We start from the raw sequence: 16,235 nt of genomic DNA on the forward strand, positions 1-16,235 counted from the left end.
TAAGGGTAAAACCATCATGTCTTGTTGACAAAAGGATTACAATATATTTGTCTAGGAAGATTAGTTTGTTTAATTTGGAAAGAAAACTTGCAGGCAGTGATTTTCCCATGTCCTCTAATGATAGAACTGGCAGGGTTATCTTTTGATCTAATAAGTGACTTTGTCATTTCAGAGACCAGTTAATAAGCAACTACATCTCTGCCGAATGAAGTCACATAAAGGCCATATCAAGAGAGAAGTTGTCGTTTCCTAAAGAACATTCATGAACCAAATAGATTTCATAGCTATGATTAAAGATACAAGATTTTGCTTACAAATTTATTGTTAAAGAAAATTCAAATTTCCCAGCTGCCATTGTAAGAACTAAACTTGTGTGACTTATCCCGTAATATCATCAGTCCCCTGCCATTCTCACAGTCTGATAATAACTACACAATATTTTTGCAACACACACAAGGTGCTGGAGGAACTCAGCGGGTCAGGCAGCATCCATGGAGGGAAGTGGACAGTCAATGTTTCATGCTGACAACTGAGTACTGATGAAGGGTCTCATCTGAAATGTTGACCGTTCATCTGTGGAGGGAAATGAACGGTCAACGTTTCAGCTGAGACCCTTCATCAGTACTCAGCTCTCAGCCTGAAACGTCGACTGTCCACTTCCCTCCACAGATGCTGCCTGACCCGCTGAGTTCCTCCAGCACTTTGTGTGTTGCTCCAGATTCCAGCATCTGCAGAATGTCTTGTGTCCATATCACCTGCTTTGTGATTTTCACTGAAGGTTATCTACGCGGTGGGACATCAGGGATAACTCTTAAAAGTAATGACATAGACCTTGAGCATAAACCTGAGACAACAGGCGTAGGCTTCCCTTTAACGTCTCAATCAGAAGACTCTGGTTTTGAAGTTAGTCGGCACCTGTTCACTGGCTGGAGCCTGAGGGAGAGCTGGTAAGTAAATAAAGGGGGATCTACATAAAGCAGGTTCTCAGAGGAGAGCTGGGATCTTCCTCTTGAAATAATTCTGCCACAGAGTAAGCAGTGCTGCTGAAACATGGTGAAGTTGAGCAGTCCCAACAACAGGAACGTTTCATGGCCAGCTTAAACTAACCTCGCACAGCAAAATGTCACATGTTGCAATGCAGGAAATGGTTGACCCACATGAGTGCAAGATTGCCCTCTCTAATTTCTACCATGGCACAGAATAACCCAGAAGTTGTCACAAATCACTTTGCTATCAAAGTTCTAGGCCTATATTTCCAATAGAATATCCTCCCTTGTCCTGCCCTGCAGTGTCTGCCTTGGAGTTTTGCGCTCAGTTCGCTGAAGTGGGACTTGATCCCAAAAACCCCTGGTGCAGAAGAAGTCGTGCTACCAACGCTGCATCATTTTGGACAGAGTGGGAGAACTAAGTTGCCTCTCTGACAAGTATGTCTTGCCGGCCAATACAGAGTGAGATTGATGGCAGCCGTTGCGTGCGTGGAGATCAGCACAAGCTGGTCCACAGACAGACTTAACAATGGGGAAGCATCAAATGCTGATGGAACAGACCTGGCTGGAATAAATCAGTATCGTTTTGACTTACAGCCTGTCAGTGCAGGTGACAACACTTACTGATATCCCTGGACACTTCTCCAGCTTGAGTGTTGCTTCTTTATCTGTCAGTATCAGTACACAGTGAATGGAGTGGGGGACACGTTCCTGCAGAGCAAAGCACCAAGGTCATTGGAAACATTAGAACTGCAGATATAAATTAACCAATTATATCAAATCCCAGATTTAAGATGGTAACCGAACCCAAAAACAGCCTGGATATTCCAAGAATCTAAGTATTTTTTTGAATAGAGTGGAGATCTTTGTTAGGGTTTTAATACAGAGCAGCAGCTTCATGGAACACAGGATTATCAGGCAGCAAGAACCTACACTCTTAATTGAGCCTATCTTATTTAACATCTGTTTAAATTAATAGAAGTTAATTTAAATATGGGTGTCATCCAATTTTCATGCGGTCGCTCTAGAAAAACCTTTACACCTGGCTGGTGTAAGGAATCATTTATTTCAGCATTCATCACCAGCACCCACATCTTGGCCACCAACTCCCACCCTGCCCTCAAACTCACTTGGACTATTTCTGACACTTCTCTTCCTTTGCTCTATCTCAGGAGACAAACTCTCCACAGGTGTCCACTATAAACCTACGGACTCCCACAACTACCTCGGCTACACCTTCTCCCCACACTGTGTCCTGTAAGGATGCCCAGCCCTTCTTTTAGGTTCTCTGCTTCCATCATTTCTCTTCTCGGGATGAGGCTTTCCACTCCAGCACTCCTGAAACGTCCTCCTTATTCCGGAAACGTGGCTTCCCCTCTGCCGCAGGGGATGGGGCCCCTCACACGCATTTCCTCCACCTCCTGCCCTCCCCTCCCTGCAGACAGAACGGGGATAGAGTCCCCCCCGCTCCTCACCTTTCGTCCCACCAACCTCCACGTCCAGCACATCGTCCTTCGCCACTCCCACCGGCTCCGACGAGATCCCACCACCAGCCACATCTTCCCCTCCTCCATTGCTGCTTTCCACGGGGACCACTCTCTGGTCTGCTGATTCCAGCCCACCCAGCCCTTCCCATCCCCTGGTACTTTCCCTTGCAACCATAGGAGGTGCAACACCTGTCCCTACACCTCCTCCCTCACCACCAGTGAGGGATCTAAACATCTCTTCCAGGTGAGGCAGAGATTCACCTGCACCTCCTTCAACTTGGTCTATTGCACTTGGAGCTCGCGGTGTGAAACTAAGCCTAGACCAGGCAACTGCTTTGCAGGCACCTGCGCTCTGTCCCCAATGGCCATCTTAATCTTCCAAATGCATGTCATTTCAATTCCCACACCAACCTGTCTGTGCTCAGCCTTCCCAACTGCCTGTGTCAGGCCAAACACAAACTAGAAAAACACCACCTCGTCTTCCACTTAAAGCCCAAAGGTATGAACATTGAAATTTCCATTTTCAGGTAACACCCTCCCCCCGAGTTCCTTTCCCACTCCCACCGGTCCATCCTGGGTCTCGTCCCTTTGTTCATCTTTTCCATCCCTCTCCCAACCTCATTACCTACCCCCATCGGCTTCCACCTTGCCCAACACACATGCACCTACGACCGTGGGTTTCTTCTCCCTTGGCCCTCCTTTCCTACCCCCTCTCCCTCTGGTTCTATCTGCCCATCATCCCTCCCTAGTCTGGTTCCACCTATCACCTACCAGCCTCTCACTTCTGTACACTGGCTATCTTCCCTCTGTATTCTCAGTCCTAATGCAGGAGCTCAACCCAAAATATTGGGCATCCCTTTGCCTCCACAGATGCTGCTCAACCCGCTGAGTTCTTCCGGAGTTTATTTTTAGTGCCAGCACATATTTTTGAGAGTTAGAGGGTTCTAGCACCACTCCATATTTTGATTACACAGATTAAAATGAGATTTCAATGGTCTCCTAACCTCTGGAGCTCTAGTATCTATAAATGTTTGCTCATCAGAGACTCTCCACCCACATTTTGTGTCACATCATTCCCTGTTTGACTATCACGCCTGGTTTGTCAGTCCCCACCAATCTGAAATAAAACTGTTGCCTTAGTTTAACTGTACCAACAAGACCAACCCCTCTCTATCATCCCAGAGATGGAGATCTAGCCTTTTAGAGATTTCTGATCCATTAACCTTGTTTTGCTGTGCAATATGTCACAGAGTCATAGAGCAATACAGCATGGATACAGGCCCTTCAGCCCAACCAGTCCATGCCAATCACAGTGCCCACCCAGCTAGTCCCAATTTCCTGTGTTCAGCCCATATCCCCCCAAGCCCCGCCCCTCCATGTACCTATCCAAGTGCTTCTTAAATGACTCTGTTATACCTGCCTCACCCACTTCCTCTGGCAGCTCTTTCCATATACTCACCACCCTCTGTGTGAAAAAGTTACCCCTCAGGTCCCTTTTAAATCTTTCCCCTCCCACCCTAAACCTATGCCCCCTAGTTCTGGACTCCCCTACCCTGGGGAAAAGACTGTTACCGTCCACTTTATCTCTGCCTCTCATAATTTTAAACACTGCTATAAGGTCGCCCCTCATTCTCCCATGTTCCAAGGAAAAAAGGTCTAGCTTTTAACTCCCTATAACTCAGGCCCTCGAGTCCTGGCAACATCCTCGTAAATCTTCTCCGCACTCTTTCCAGTTTAACCACATCTTTCCCATAACAGGGTGACTAGAACCGTACACAGTGCTCCAAGTGCGGCCTCACCAACGACTTGTACAACTGAAACATAATGTCCCAACTTCTCTATGTATTTGTTCTGGGTGATATCTTCTCACGTGTGGTGATTTAGTTTATCAGAAGGAGGCACAAACCTTTAAAATATCAGTGGGGCATAGGAATGCTCCAGTCATGCTCACCTGCAGTAATCCAAAAGCCTTAAATAGCACAGGGTGTGGGGGGCGTTTTCTAGCATCCACAACTATGGCCAGACCCAGGTCACCAACCTCCTTCCTGTGATGAGAAAAGTTTAGAGTAAGAGTAAATCTTCCTTGTATATTCGCTTATATTTTAGTTAGTATTTATAAACTTCACTGTGAGTGTCCAAAAAATCTAAGTGCTTCATAAGAACAAGATACAATATCCATATAGGGCAGGAACGGTAGTGTAGCGGTTAGCGTGACGCTATTACAGCGCAAATTCCGGGTTCAATTCCGGCCACTGTCTGTAAGGAGTTTGTACGTTCTCCCCGTGCCTGCATGAGTTTCCTCCAGGTGCTCCGGTTTCCTCCCACATTCCAAAGACGTATGGGTTAGGAAGTTGTGGGCGTGCTATGTTGGTGCCGGAAGCGTGGCGACACTTGCAGGCTGCCCCCAGAACACTCTACACAAAGATGCATTTCACTGTGTGTTTTGATGTACACGTGCCTAAAAGAAACCTTATCTTATCTTAGATGTGTGAGAGGACTGGTGCTTGAACTTGTCCCGTTCACAGTCCGTAGTAGAGTTTTCGAGCCCTTGATTTCCAGTCCTCCAGCCACAGATCCATGTGTAGAAACTGCTGTGGGGTACAGAGAGGCGACAAGTGGTTTGTTCGATGAGGGTCAGGCTGGGGAGCTGGTGAGGTGCTTGGCTGGGAGATCAGCATTGCAGAGGTGCAGCTTGGAGATGGTTGATCAGCCCGGCCTTGCCAGATTGATGGGGAGTGAAGTGAGGTGCTCATGCGAGGACTGACAGCTGGCAGGAGCTGGGGTCCCAGGGAACGAGCAGGGAAGCACATTGCTGAAGGAGCCCCCAGTGAAGCCAGTGACCCAGTGCCGGACTCCACACACCAGTACCTGGTTGGACAGCTCCCCTTTCAAAAACGCTGAATGCTCTGAAGAGCTGATTCTACATGGCAGACCTTGCATGTTTGACCAAACATCCCATCAACAGCGTCCACAGCATCAGACTCTACTGCCCAGAGAGAAATTGATGGGACTGGCCATTTGGCGCAAGTCCCTGATTTTCCCATACATTTTATTTTTTAATAAAGTTGAGTTATTGAATACTCCAAACATGGTGCCACTCAATCCTGTAACTATACAAGGGCCTTTAAAAAGTATTTAGTCACTAGACAAATCTGTGGAATTCTCTGCCCAGGGAAGCAGTAGAGGCTACCTCATTAAATATATTTAAGACACAGTTAGATAGATTTTTGCACAGTCAGGGAATTAAGGGTTCTGGGGGAAAGGCAGGTAGGTGGAGCTGAGTCCACGGCCAGATCAGCCATGATCTTATTGAATGGCGGATCAGGCTCGACGGGCCAGATGGCCGACTCCTGCTCCAGTTTCATATGTTCTTATGAAGAAAAGCAATTAATTTTCAAGGAAATACCATCATCTTTAAGTTATATGGTCTCTTGTTGGGAACTTAACGAGGTTAAAATCCTGAAATACTCTGTTTAATGCATATTATCCTTACCCAGATTAAAAAAAATTGAAGGAGAAGCCCCAATGATGCCTGTCTATTGCAAGCGGGATTGGGTAATAAATGCAGATTTGCCAACACCTCCCACATCCTATCGGCATCAAGCACAGATAACGACACCTCGCCCACGTTGGAAGGATGAGCTTGAATGCCTGGGTTGATCAGATGAGCCTGTCTCTCACCTCTGGACGAGAAGGTCAGTTTCAAGTCCCACTCCAGCAATTTAAACAAAAATAAAACCTAGGCTGACAACAGAGTGCAGTACTGATGAATTGCTGAAATCTTTAACGTGTCCGATGTGGCTTTAAATCATCTGCCCTGGTGGTCATTGGTTTTGCAGAAGTTTGAAGAAGTTTTCTCCTGTGTCAGTTGTGAGGGATTTTGCAGTGGGCTGTTTGGTTGCTACAATTCCTGGTGTAACAATAGTGACTATAATTTAAAAATAAACTGCTGCTAAGGATCTGAGAGATCTGTAGAAATAAATGCAAGCCTGGGTTCACTTCACAAGCAACGTGACAAATAGTGTTATTTCCAGCAGATGGCAGTATTGAACCATCACTGGTGACTTTTTAATCTGTGTTGCAAAGAATGGTGCAGCCACTAAAGAAACACTGGAAGATAGAAGGAGACACATCGTCCGCCGCAACAGCCAGGATCTCCCGGTGGCCACCACTTCACTTCCACATCCCACTCCCACATTGACATGTCTATCCACGGCCTCCTCTACTGCCACGTTGAGGCCAGGCGCGGGTTGGAGGAACAACACCTCATATTCCGCCTTGGGAGTCTCCAACCTGACGGCCTCAACATCGATTTCTCCAACTTCTGGTAACCCCTCCCCTTCTTTTTCTCCCCCCCCCACCCCCCCCATTCCTGTGTCTTCCCTTATTCCTGTGGCTCCCTTCCCCTGCCTTGATGACCTGCCCATCTCCTCTCCTCCCCTCCCCCATCCTTTATTCCATGGTCCACTGCCCTCTCCTACCGGATTCCTTCTCCTTCAGCCCTTGGCCTCTTCTACCTCCCACCCCTCGGCTTATTACATCTTCTCCCCCTCCCCCACCCACCTACCTTCCCCCTCTCACCTGAACTCACCTGTCCCCTGCCCGCCTGTGCTCCTCCCTCTCCCCCCACCTTCTTATTCTGGCTTCTGCCCTCTTCCTCTCCAGTCCTGACGAAGGGTCTCGGCCCGAAACGTCGACTGTTTATTTCCCTCCGTGGATGCTGCCTGACCTGCTGAGTCCCTCCAGCACTTTGTGTGTATTACTGGAAGATAGAAAGCTCACGCTCTTCAGTTGTGTTTTAGATCACTTTACAAACAACACTCTGCTTGTAAACGAATGGAAGTAAACAACGATGTAGCCGGATCTGTAAAACAATTCCACCTTAAGATGGACACACTTGGTGGAATTCATTCCCACCACTTGCTAGAAAAACCGATGAACATTCCCAACTTTGAGAAAGAAGGTGGCCATTCGGCCCATTGGGTGCCTGCCACTGCCAACAGACCAATCCCATCAGTCACATTTCCCCTCTCCTTATTTCCCGTAAGGTTTAGTCTCTCTCACATGTCAATCAACTCTCCTTTGATACCTCTGCTGCCTCCCTGCACCAAGGGGTAAGCTACGGCTCCTACTCGCATTTCTCTGGGATGTGGGGAGGAGAGCAAAGCATCTGGTGGGAAACCCAGACAGCGATGGGGAGAATGTCCAAACTCCACACCGTGAGTCAGGCTCGAACCCACGCCCCTGGAGCAGTGCGGCAGCAGCACCGTGCCCCCCATGTCGACGCAAGGCCACCTCAGTTTTTTGATGCTCACATATATAGGGAAATTGACAAGTTCTGGGTCAAGAGCACAAGTGAGAACGGGCATCAGCTTCGAGCTTTTCATCGCTGCATCAACGAGACCTCACGTCCAGCCGAGCCGGGCTGCCTGGTTCCTGCACAGGCTCGCCATACCTGATTGGAGCTGGGAGTTTGTCGGCACTGTTGTGACTGGCCGTGTCTCCCGCACTGTAAAATGCGTCAAGCGATCCGATGTCGTTCTGGGGCTTTCCTTTTGCAAAAGCAAAAAATGAAATTCCCTCAAAGTTTGTAACGTCTTCCAGTAATGAGGCAACATTAACAAGGAAAATCTCACCTGGGAATGCTGTAGAGGTACAGTAGGAGCTTGACCAGGTCATTGCTGGAGCAGAGCTGCCCCTGCAGCAGGCTATTATCGGTGCAGATTTGTAACGCAGCTCTCCCTGCCTTATCCCTGCTTCCTAGAAAGATTGGAAAAGGATGTTCAATTCTGCATTCATCCAGCTTTCTCATTAAATCATTCTGACTCCAGCTGAAAGCCACGGAGGTATATCTGGCAATGCATGGATCCCATGTATTTACGGTGCAAATCCCAGTCAGTATGAGAGACTTATTCCTCATCTGCTGTGGTGGACAGTGGAGGAAAAGTTCCTGGAGTAATGAACGTTCAGACCTTGCTGAATGAGAGCTGCTGCCCACACTCACTGCCTGGACACCCAGTTGCCTGGTTTGGCTCTGCAAAACCAAGCTTCCTCGTCTGGAGCCTCCTGAACCAATTGGCAAGGCTCTGCATGGTGCCAGCCCTGGCACCAAGTTATTGGGTCTTGTGGAAGGGCCGGAGAAAGCCCAAGCATAAAACAGGTGAGAAAACGTTGGACAGGCAGCTAAACCAGGCTCTCAAGTTGCAGTTTATGAAAATTGACCGACTTCCAGAAGGCCTTCAACGGCCACCTTTAAAGAGAGTTATGTAACAAACATCTAGGTCTCTCTGGTCCAGAATCTATTTCAGAACTGTACCATTTATTTTCTGTTGCCTTTCCTCATTCTTGGTACCAAATTTTACTTCTGTGTTAAATATCATCTCTTGTATGCCCATTCTACAAGCCTGGTTATACTTCAAGTCAACAATTCTCTCTTTCACTGTTCAGTTCACTTCCAAGCTTTGAGTCACTCACACTTTTCAAAGTTTCTCTCCACATAATCCCACAAATTAAAGATAGCAGTGGTCCCGGTGACAACCCCAGGGAACCTACCTACCTCCAATCCGAAAAATAAATTAACCCAGTTCCCTACTTTCTGTCCAATCTCTTATCCATGCCCCCAACAATCCATTCAGTTGATGGTCTTCAACTTTTCTAACACACACACAAAATGCTGGAGGAACTCAGCAGGTCAGGCAACATCTGTAGAGGCAAATGATGAAGGGTCTCGGCCCAAAACGTTGACTGCTTATTTCCCTCCGTAGATGCTGCCTGACCCGCTGAGTTCCTCCAGCACTTTGTGTGTGTTGCTCCCGATTTCCATCATCTGCAGAATCTCTTGTCTTCACCTTTTCTAACCTGGCTTCCATGAAGGACTTTATCAAACATCTTTTAAAAACCCATGTAAAGGGATCTACCCCCTCTGTTAGTTGACCAAAATTTCCCTTAAACAAATCAGTGCCGGCTCACTTTTATCGAATCAGACCTCTCCAAGTGACTAGGGGTATTTGCTCGGATGATCTTATTGAGGTTAAGTTGCCCGTGGTTACCAGGTTTGTCCTTACACGCAAATTTTTATAGGAGTACAAGATTTGCTACTCTTCAATGCTCTAACGTGAGTCATGGAGTCATAATCACGGAATGCTTCAGCATGGAACCACAGTCTTTGGTCCACGGAGTCCACACTAACCATCAACCACCCATTTACACTAATACTCCACTACTCCCATTTTTCTCCCCACATTCCCCTCAACTCCTCCCAGATTCTACCCCTCACCTATACGCTGGGGGCAATTCACAGCAGCCAATTGACCTTCCAACCTGCACGTCTTTGGGATGTGGGAGGAAACTGGAGCACCCGGGGGAAACCCATACAGTCATAGGGAGAACGTGCAGACTCCGCACAGACAGCACCGGAGGTCGGGGTTGAACCCGGGTCTGCGTTGCTGTGAGGCATCAGCACTATTAGCTGCACCACCATGCCACCCCTAATCATTAATCTAGGGAGACTCTTTCAATTGGGTTTCTGGTCTTTGTTAAAATATTTATGGGTATCATTCAACCACTTGCTGCAGTACATGGGAGAGTATTACTGCACTCTAATATGTCCTTTAAAGAGCAAGATCAGAATTTGGTAACACATTGATGGATGAAACTCAGTGTTTGTTGACGAGCAACCTCCTTTGATTCCTACATATATGCCATCGAGCGTTAAGGTTCCACTGTGCCTGAAGACGTCAGTGCTACTTACAGCTGCTTTTAGAAAGCAATGTCTCCAATACTTTTCACTCTGTTGGCCACTTAACATCATGTTGTGACTAACTAAAGAATACCCTGAGCATGTCACTCATACTGCTGATAACTGAGATTACCTGGTAAGCATGCAACTCCCGATTGTAGCAGATCAGTGTTTAAGTCCAGGGCTTGTGTAGGAAACCTCTTCTGGATCCGTTCTGATAAAGAAAGGTCACCAGTTAATAAACTAGTAGCAGTAGCTGGCAGGGTTATCTCAGCTTTATCACACTGTGCGAGGGGAGCCTTTGACCGTGTCCTAACCTCTGCACTGAAATGTTGGAGAAAACAAAAGTGATACGGTTACTCCACCACAAACGAATCCGACTGCAATGGTAAACTGATTGCCTAAAGATGGAAAAGATAGGAGAAATATTCACTTCCACACGGAGTACAATTAACTTCATTAACTAAACACACAAGCGACGTTTCCTGAGGTTTATTTAGCTCTTGCAGATTCCTTGCTTCCATGGGATGGTTGCAACAACATGGTGTGGGATTTAATTAGACCCACAGGGATCACATAGGGGCCAAAGGCAAGGGCAGACTGTGTCATGTAAGGTGCTGCCTATTGTCAATGCGCAACAGATGTTAAAAACATCCTCAGTAAGTGAACATCACAGCCGTCAGAGATAAGAAATTCTGATAAGTTTTTGAGCAGTACATCTTAATTGGAGGTTGGGGGATGTGGGGAGGGGGAGTGGTTGTAGAACTACCACAGTGGGATGAGAAAAGATCTTGCCAGAGTAATGTGTAACCAGGGATTGGCAAGTAAGTCCGTAATGGAATAAGAGGTGAGCTTCCAGGTACAGTGGAGGTACATACCCCGAAGTTCGAGCTCCCAAAAAGAGATGAGGAAAGTCCTGAAGGGATGTGTATGGAGCATGTTGGCTGGGTGGTGCGAAGTGGAATACAGGTTACAAGGAAAGAGCTAAAGCATGAAAAGAAACATGATGATTTAAACAAAAAAGGATAGGCATATAAATAGTAAGGGGAAAGGGGGCCAATTAGGGTTCAAGGATGAGATTTATCCAAAGGCACTGGGCATAACTGGAATACATATTTTGCACTGATCTTCAGGAGGAAGAGGGTGCTGCCAGCTTCTCACTAGAAGGTAAGGTGGTAGAGGTAATGGATGAGCTGAAAGGAAGAGACAATCGAAAGACTGACTAAAAAGTAAACGTTCAACTGATCTGGATAGAATGCATCTCAGGTCAATGAGATGGACCAGAAATTTTGGGGGACTTGCCATATCCTTCTAATCCTCCAAGATACAGGGAGGGCACCAAATGACTGGAAGCTGAAAAAAGGGATCCTCCTTCACAGAGGGGTGGAAGCAAAGCGATGGTACCTACAGGCTGGTCACTTTAACCTTGTCGGTGGGGAACCATTTAGAATCAATAATCAAAGAGAAAAGTATCAGACACTTGGAGGAATTTGAGTTAATAGAAAAGGGCCAGGACAGATTCGTTAAAGGCAAATTATGTTTAGCTGACTCCCCGACTGTGTTTTTTTGATGATGTGTCAGACAAGATTAATGGAAGGAATGCAGTGGATACCATCCACATGGATTTTCAGAAGCTGTGAAACAAAGTCCCACATAAAAGACTAGTTAATAAAACTAAGGCTGCATGGAATAAGAGCATCAGTGCCAGCACGGATAAGAAATTGGCTTAAGGTCACAAGGCAGAGTATTCTGCTAAAGGGTTGGGAGACTATCGAGGTCAGCGCTGGGACCACTGCTTTGTGATACACATTAATGACTTTGAAATGGATATACAGAATAAAATTTCCAAATTATGGACGACACAAAACTTGTAGATGTTGTAAACACTGAGGAGGATATACACAGATTGCAGGTGGACCTAGATAGGCAGACAGAATGTAGAATGGCAGGTCGAGCTTAACAACAGAGAAGATACACTTTAGCAGGAGAAATGACAAGAGACAATGGGCCAGATCATGCTGATGGCAGGCATGAGGGCAGGCACGGTAGTGTAGCGGTTAGAGTAATGCCATTACAGCACCAGTGACCTGGGTCTAATTCCGGCCGCTGTCTGTAAGGAGTTTGTACGTTCTCCCTGTGACTGTGTGGGTTTCCTCCGGATGCTCCGGTTTCCTCCCACATTCCAAAGACATACAGGTTAGGAAGTTGTGGGCATGCTATGTTGGCGCCGGAAGCGTGGCGACACTTGCGGGCTGCCCCCAGAACACTCTACACAAAAGATGCATTTCACTGTGTGTCTCAATGCACATGTGACTGATAAAGAAATCTTGTCTTATCTTATTTGATGGCAAGCTGCTGGTTCTATGGGAAAGGCTGGCTGGCTGCATTGTGTGCACCAACGTATTTGGATATGCCCACCCGTGCACTGCCGTGAAGGAGTGTGCAACATGCTGGAGGTCAAATGCATCTGACCTCTGCTCCAGCCCCCAGAACCAATGGCGAGTCCAGGAGTATTCCACAAAGTTCTGAGCTAAGGTGCCAGTCACACGTAACATCCAGACCATGGCTTTACACCAGCTCATCTGGCACAGCCAGTGTAAGCCCATGCCTTTGAAAGGAGTGCTGACTCACGCAAACAAGTAACTGAAGGTAAGTGATGTGGTTATTTTACATTATTTTAAATAATGTTAATGTTTTAGCAAACTTCGACAGGTAGAGACAAAATGATGTGGTTCTAAAGGGTGCGTACGAATAGAGGAACTTGGCTACATACATGAATAAATCTGTGGAGAAGGTATTGGTATTGGTTTATTATTGTCACTTGTACCGAGGTACAGTGAAAAACTTGTCTTGCAAACTGATCGTACAGGTCAATTCATTACACAGTGCAGTTACATTGGGTTAGCGCAGAGTGCATGGCAAATCACGTCAAGAAGGTGGTAAAGGATATAAGGTCCTGGGTGTCAAAAACAGAAGGGTGGAAATAGGTGGAGATTATGTCGAACCTTTATAAAACACAGGTTTGGCTACAACTGGAGTATTGCTTTCAGTTCTGTCTGCAACACTAGGAAGAAATGTTTGCAGAAAAGATTCATTGATTTGGTTCCAGGGAGCTTCAAGCTTCAACTGGAGGAAGTTGGGGTTTTCTCTCCATGGAGCAAAGAAAATTGTGAAGAAGTCTGATTGAGGTGTACAAGATCAGGACCAGTTAAAGTAAAGAGATGGGTGTTCTTTCCGTGAGTGGATAGGTCAAGGACCGAAGGACAAAGACTCAAAGCATTCATGGGAAAAATAAAGAAAAACATTTTTATGAGAGTCTGGTTAGGGTCTATAAGGCTGGCGGAAACAGCTGTTCCAGGCTTACAGAAAGGAATGGGGTGGACTCATGAGGAAAAAATAATTTGAAGAGGTTTAAGGACAAGGCAGGGTGCAGGCACAGTAGTGTAGTGGTTAGCATAACACTATTACAGCGCCAGAGACCCGGGTTCAATTCCCGCTGCTGTCTGTAAGGAGCTTGTATGTTCTCCCCGCGTCTGTGTGGGTTTCCTCTGGGTGGCCCAGTTTCCTCCCACGTTCCAAAGACGTACGGGTTAGGAAGTTGTGGGCATGCTATGTTGGCGCCAGAAGCATCTCACTGTGTGTTTTGATGTACATGTGACTAATAAAGAAATCTCATCTCTTATCTTAATTGCTTTACAAGGACCTGACATAGACTCAGTGGGCTGAATTGCCATCTTCTCTGCTGCAATAGTTACATGATCCATAATTCTAAAGAGGGGCAGGAGCAGGCCATGTCTGCTCCGCCATTCGATAAGGTATAATGGCTGATTCAATGTTTGGCTTTAAATCCAATTGCCATTGCTCCTGAAAGAAGTTATCCATCTCGGCCATACGGAAGAGGAAATTCCAAAGATTTGCAACCTTCCAAGGGTAGAAATTCTGCTTCATCTCAGTCCTTACTGGGGTCACCACTTCCTCAGACACCATGCCCTTAGTTCTGGGCTCCCTGACCCTGTCAAGCCCCTTCTGAATCTTAAATGTTTCCAAGAGATCACCTGACCCTTATAAATCCCAGAGATTACAGGGGATATCTTGCCAGCTTTTCCATGTGAGACCCCCTCATCCCAGGAACTGTGAATTATAACTGTGTTAGGACCTTAAATTTAGCCAGTGATTCTTAAGAAAAGGACAGGAGCAGGAGAAAGTGGGAGCCACTTGGAAACTGGCAGCAGTGGTGCAGAGACCTTTGAGTTCGGTATGAGAGCAGGAAGCTGCAGCAGGCCTATGGATCAGAAGAAGGAGGCAGATAGAAAAGGACCCTTCACCATAGTTCTCCATTCCATTCCCACTCTGACCTCCCTGTCTGTGGTCTCAAGCACTGCTCCAATGAAGCCAAACATAAACATCTGATCTTCCAATTTTTTACATTGCAGCTATCAGGAATGAACAGTGAATTCAATAATTTCAGATAACCAGCCTTTCCAGTTTATGTCTGAACTGACCTGTTCTGAAGAAGGCTCCTCAGCTTGTATCATTAACTCAGGCGCTGCCTGACCTGCTGCAGATTTCCCATTTCCATCAAGTGCAGTACTTTCTGTCTCACTGTTCCAGCACAGTTTTCTTTTTCCTCTGTTCTCATCTCCTTCCATTTACACCTCCTCCAGGTAGATCAGTTGGGATTAATGAGTCATTGCCACCTCCCCCCCCCCACCCCCCCTGCCAGCACCCACACCATGTACGCCATTCAGTCTTTCTGGGTCTCCATCCTATCTCAGACGTTTCCTCTGCTGTCTCCATCCAAGCCAGCTTGTCACCAAACTCCGAGACCTGGGACTCAACACCTCCCTCTGTAACTGGATCCTTGACTTTCTAAAAAACAGACCGCAATCAGTGAGGATAGGCAGCAATACCTCCGGCATGATTATTCTCAACACTGGTGCCCCACAAGGCTGCGTCCTCAGCCCTCTACTCTACTCCCTATACACTCACTACTGTGCGGCCAGAATCTGCTCTACCTCCATCTACAAGTTTGCAGATGATACCACCGTTGTAGGCCGTATCTCAAACAGCGATGAGTCGGAGTACAGGAAGGAGATAGAGAGCTTAGTGGAATGGTGTCATGACAACAACCTTTCCCTCAATGTCAACAAAACAAAAGAGCTGGCCATTGACTTCAGGAAAGGGGGCGGTGTACATGCACCTGTCTACATCAATGGCGCTGACGTCGAGAGGGTTGAGAACTTCAAGTTCCTGGGTGTGAACATCACCAACAGCCTGTCCTGGTCAAATCATGTAGATGCCATGGCCAAGAAAGCTCACCAGCACCGCTACTCCCTCAGGAGGCTAAAGAAATTTGGTTTATCCCCTTTGACTCTCACCAACTTTTAACGATGCACCATAGAAAGCATCCTATCTGGATGTATCACGGCTTGGTATGGCAACTGCTCTGCCCAGGACCGCAAGAAACTGCAGAGAGTTGTGGACACAGCCCAGCGCATCATGGACACCAGCCTCCCCTCCTTGGACTCTGTCTTTACCTCTCATTATCTTGGTGAAGCAGCCAGCATAATCAAAGACCCCACCAACCGGGACATTCTCTCTTCTCTCCTCTTCCATCGGGTAGAAGATACAGGAGCCTGAGGGCACGTACCACCAGACTTAAGGACCGCTTCTACCCCACTGTGATAAGACTATTTAACGGTTCCCTTATACAGTGAGATGGACTATGACCTCACCATCTACCTTGTTGTGACCTTGCACCTTATTGCACTGCACTTTCTCTGTAGCTGTGACACTTTACTCTGTACTGTTATTGTTTTTACCCGTACTACATCAATGCACTCTGTACTGACTCAATGTAACTGCACTGTAATGAATTGACCTGTACGATCGGCTTGTAAGACAAGTTTTTCACTGTACCTCGGTACAAGTGACAATAATAAACCAATACCAATACTCCCTTTCTTTGCAAGTTTAAGCATGCTTATTTTCTAACATATCCTAGTTCTGATGCAATATTATTCC

The 16,235-nt window shown here is 46.7% G+C and overlaps 1 protein-coding gene across 4 annotated transcripts in view; it reads right to left on the reverse strand.

Annotated features, from left to right (window-relative positions):
• The window catches only part of LOC127578965 (uncharacterized protein KIAA1755-like), a 141,886-nt gene that overhangs the window by 40,210 nt on the left and 85,441 nt on the right, over nucleotides 1-16,235 (reverse strand). For all 4 annotated transcript variants that reach the window (XM_052031565.1, XM_052031563.1, XM_052031564.1 and 1 more), the window contains 4 exons: nucleotides 10,345-10,425; nucleotides 8,110-8,233; nucleotides 4,425-4,518; nucleotides 1,611-1,697 (listed from right to left, as the gene is read on the reverse strand). In XM_052031565.1, coding sequence (XP_051887525.1) covers nucleotides 1,611-1,697; nucleotides 4,425-4,518; nucleotides 8,110-8,233; nucleotides 10,345-10,425 — 386 coding nt within the window. The remainder of the gene's footprint in view (nucleotides 1-1,610; nucleotides 1,698-4,424; nucleotides 4,519-8,109; nucleotides 8,234-10,344; nucleotides 10,426-16,235) is intronic.

The sequence above is a fragment of the Pristis pectinata genome, chromosome 16, assembly GCF_009764475.1.
Source record: "Pristis pectinata isolate sPriPec2 chromosome 16, sPriPec2.1.pri, whole genome shotgun sequence".
Lineage (NCBI taxonomy): Eukaryota > Metazoa > Chordata > Chondrichthyes > Rhinopristiformes > Pristidae > Pristis > Pristis pectinata.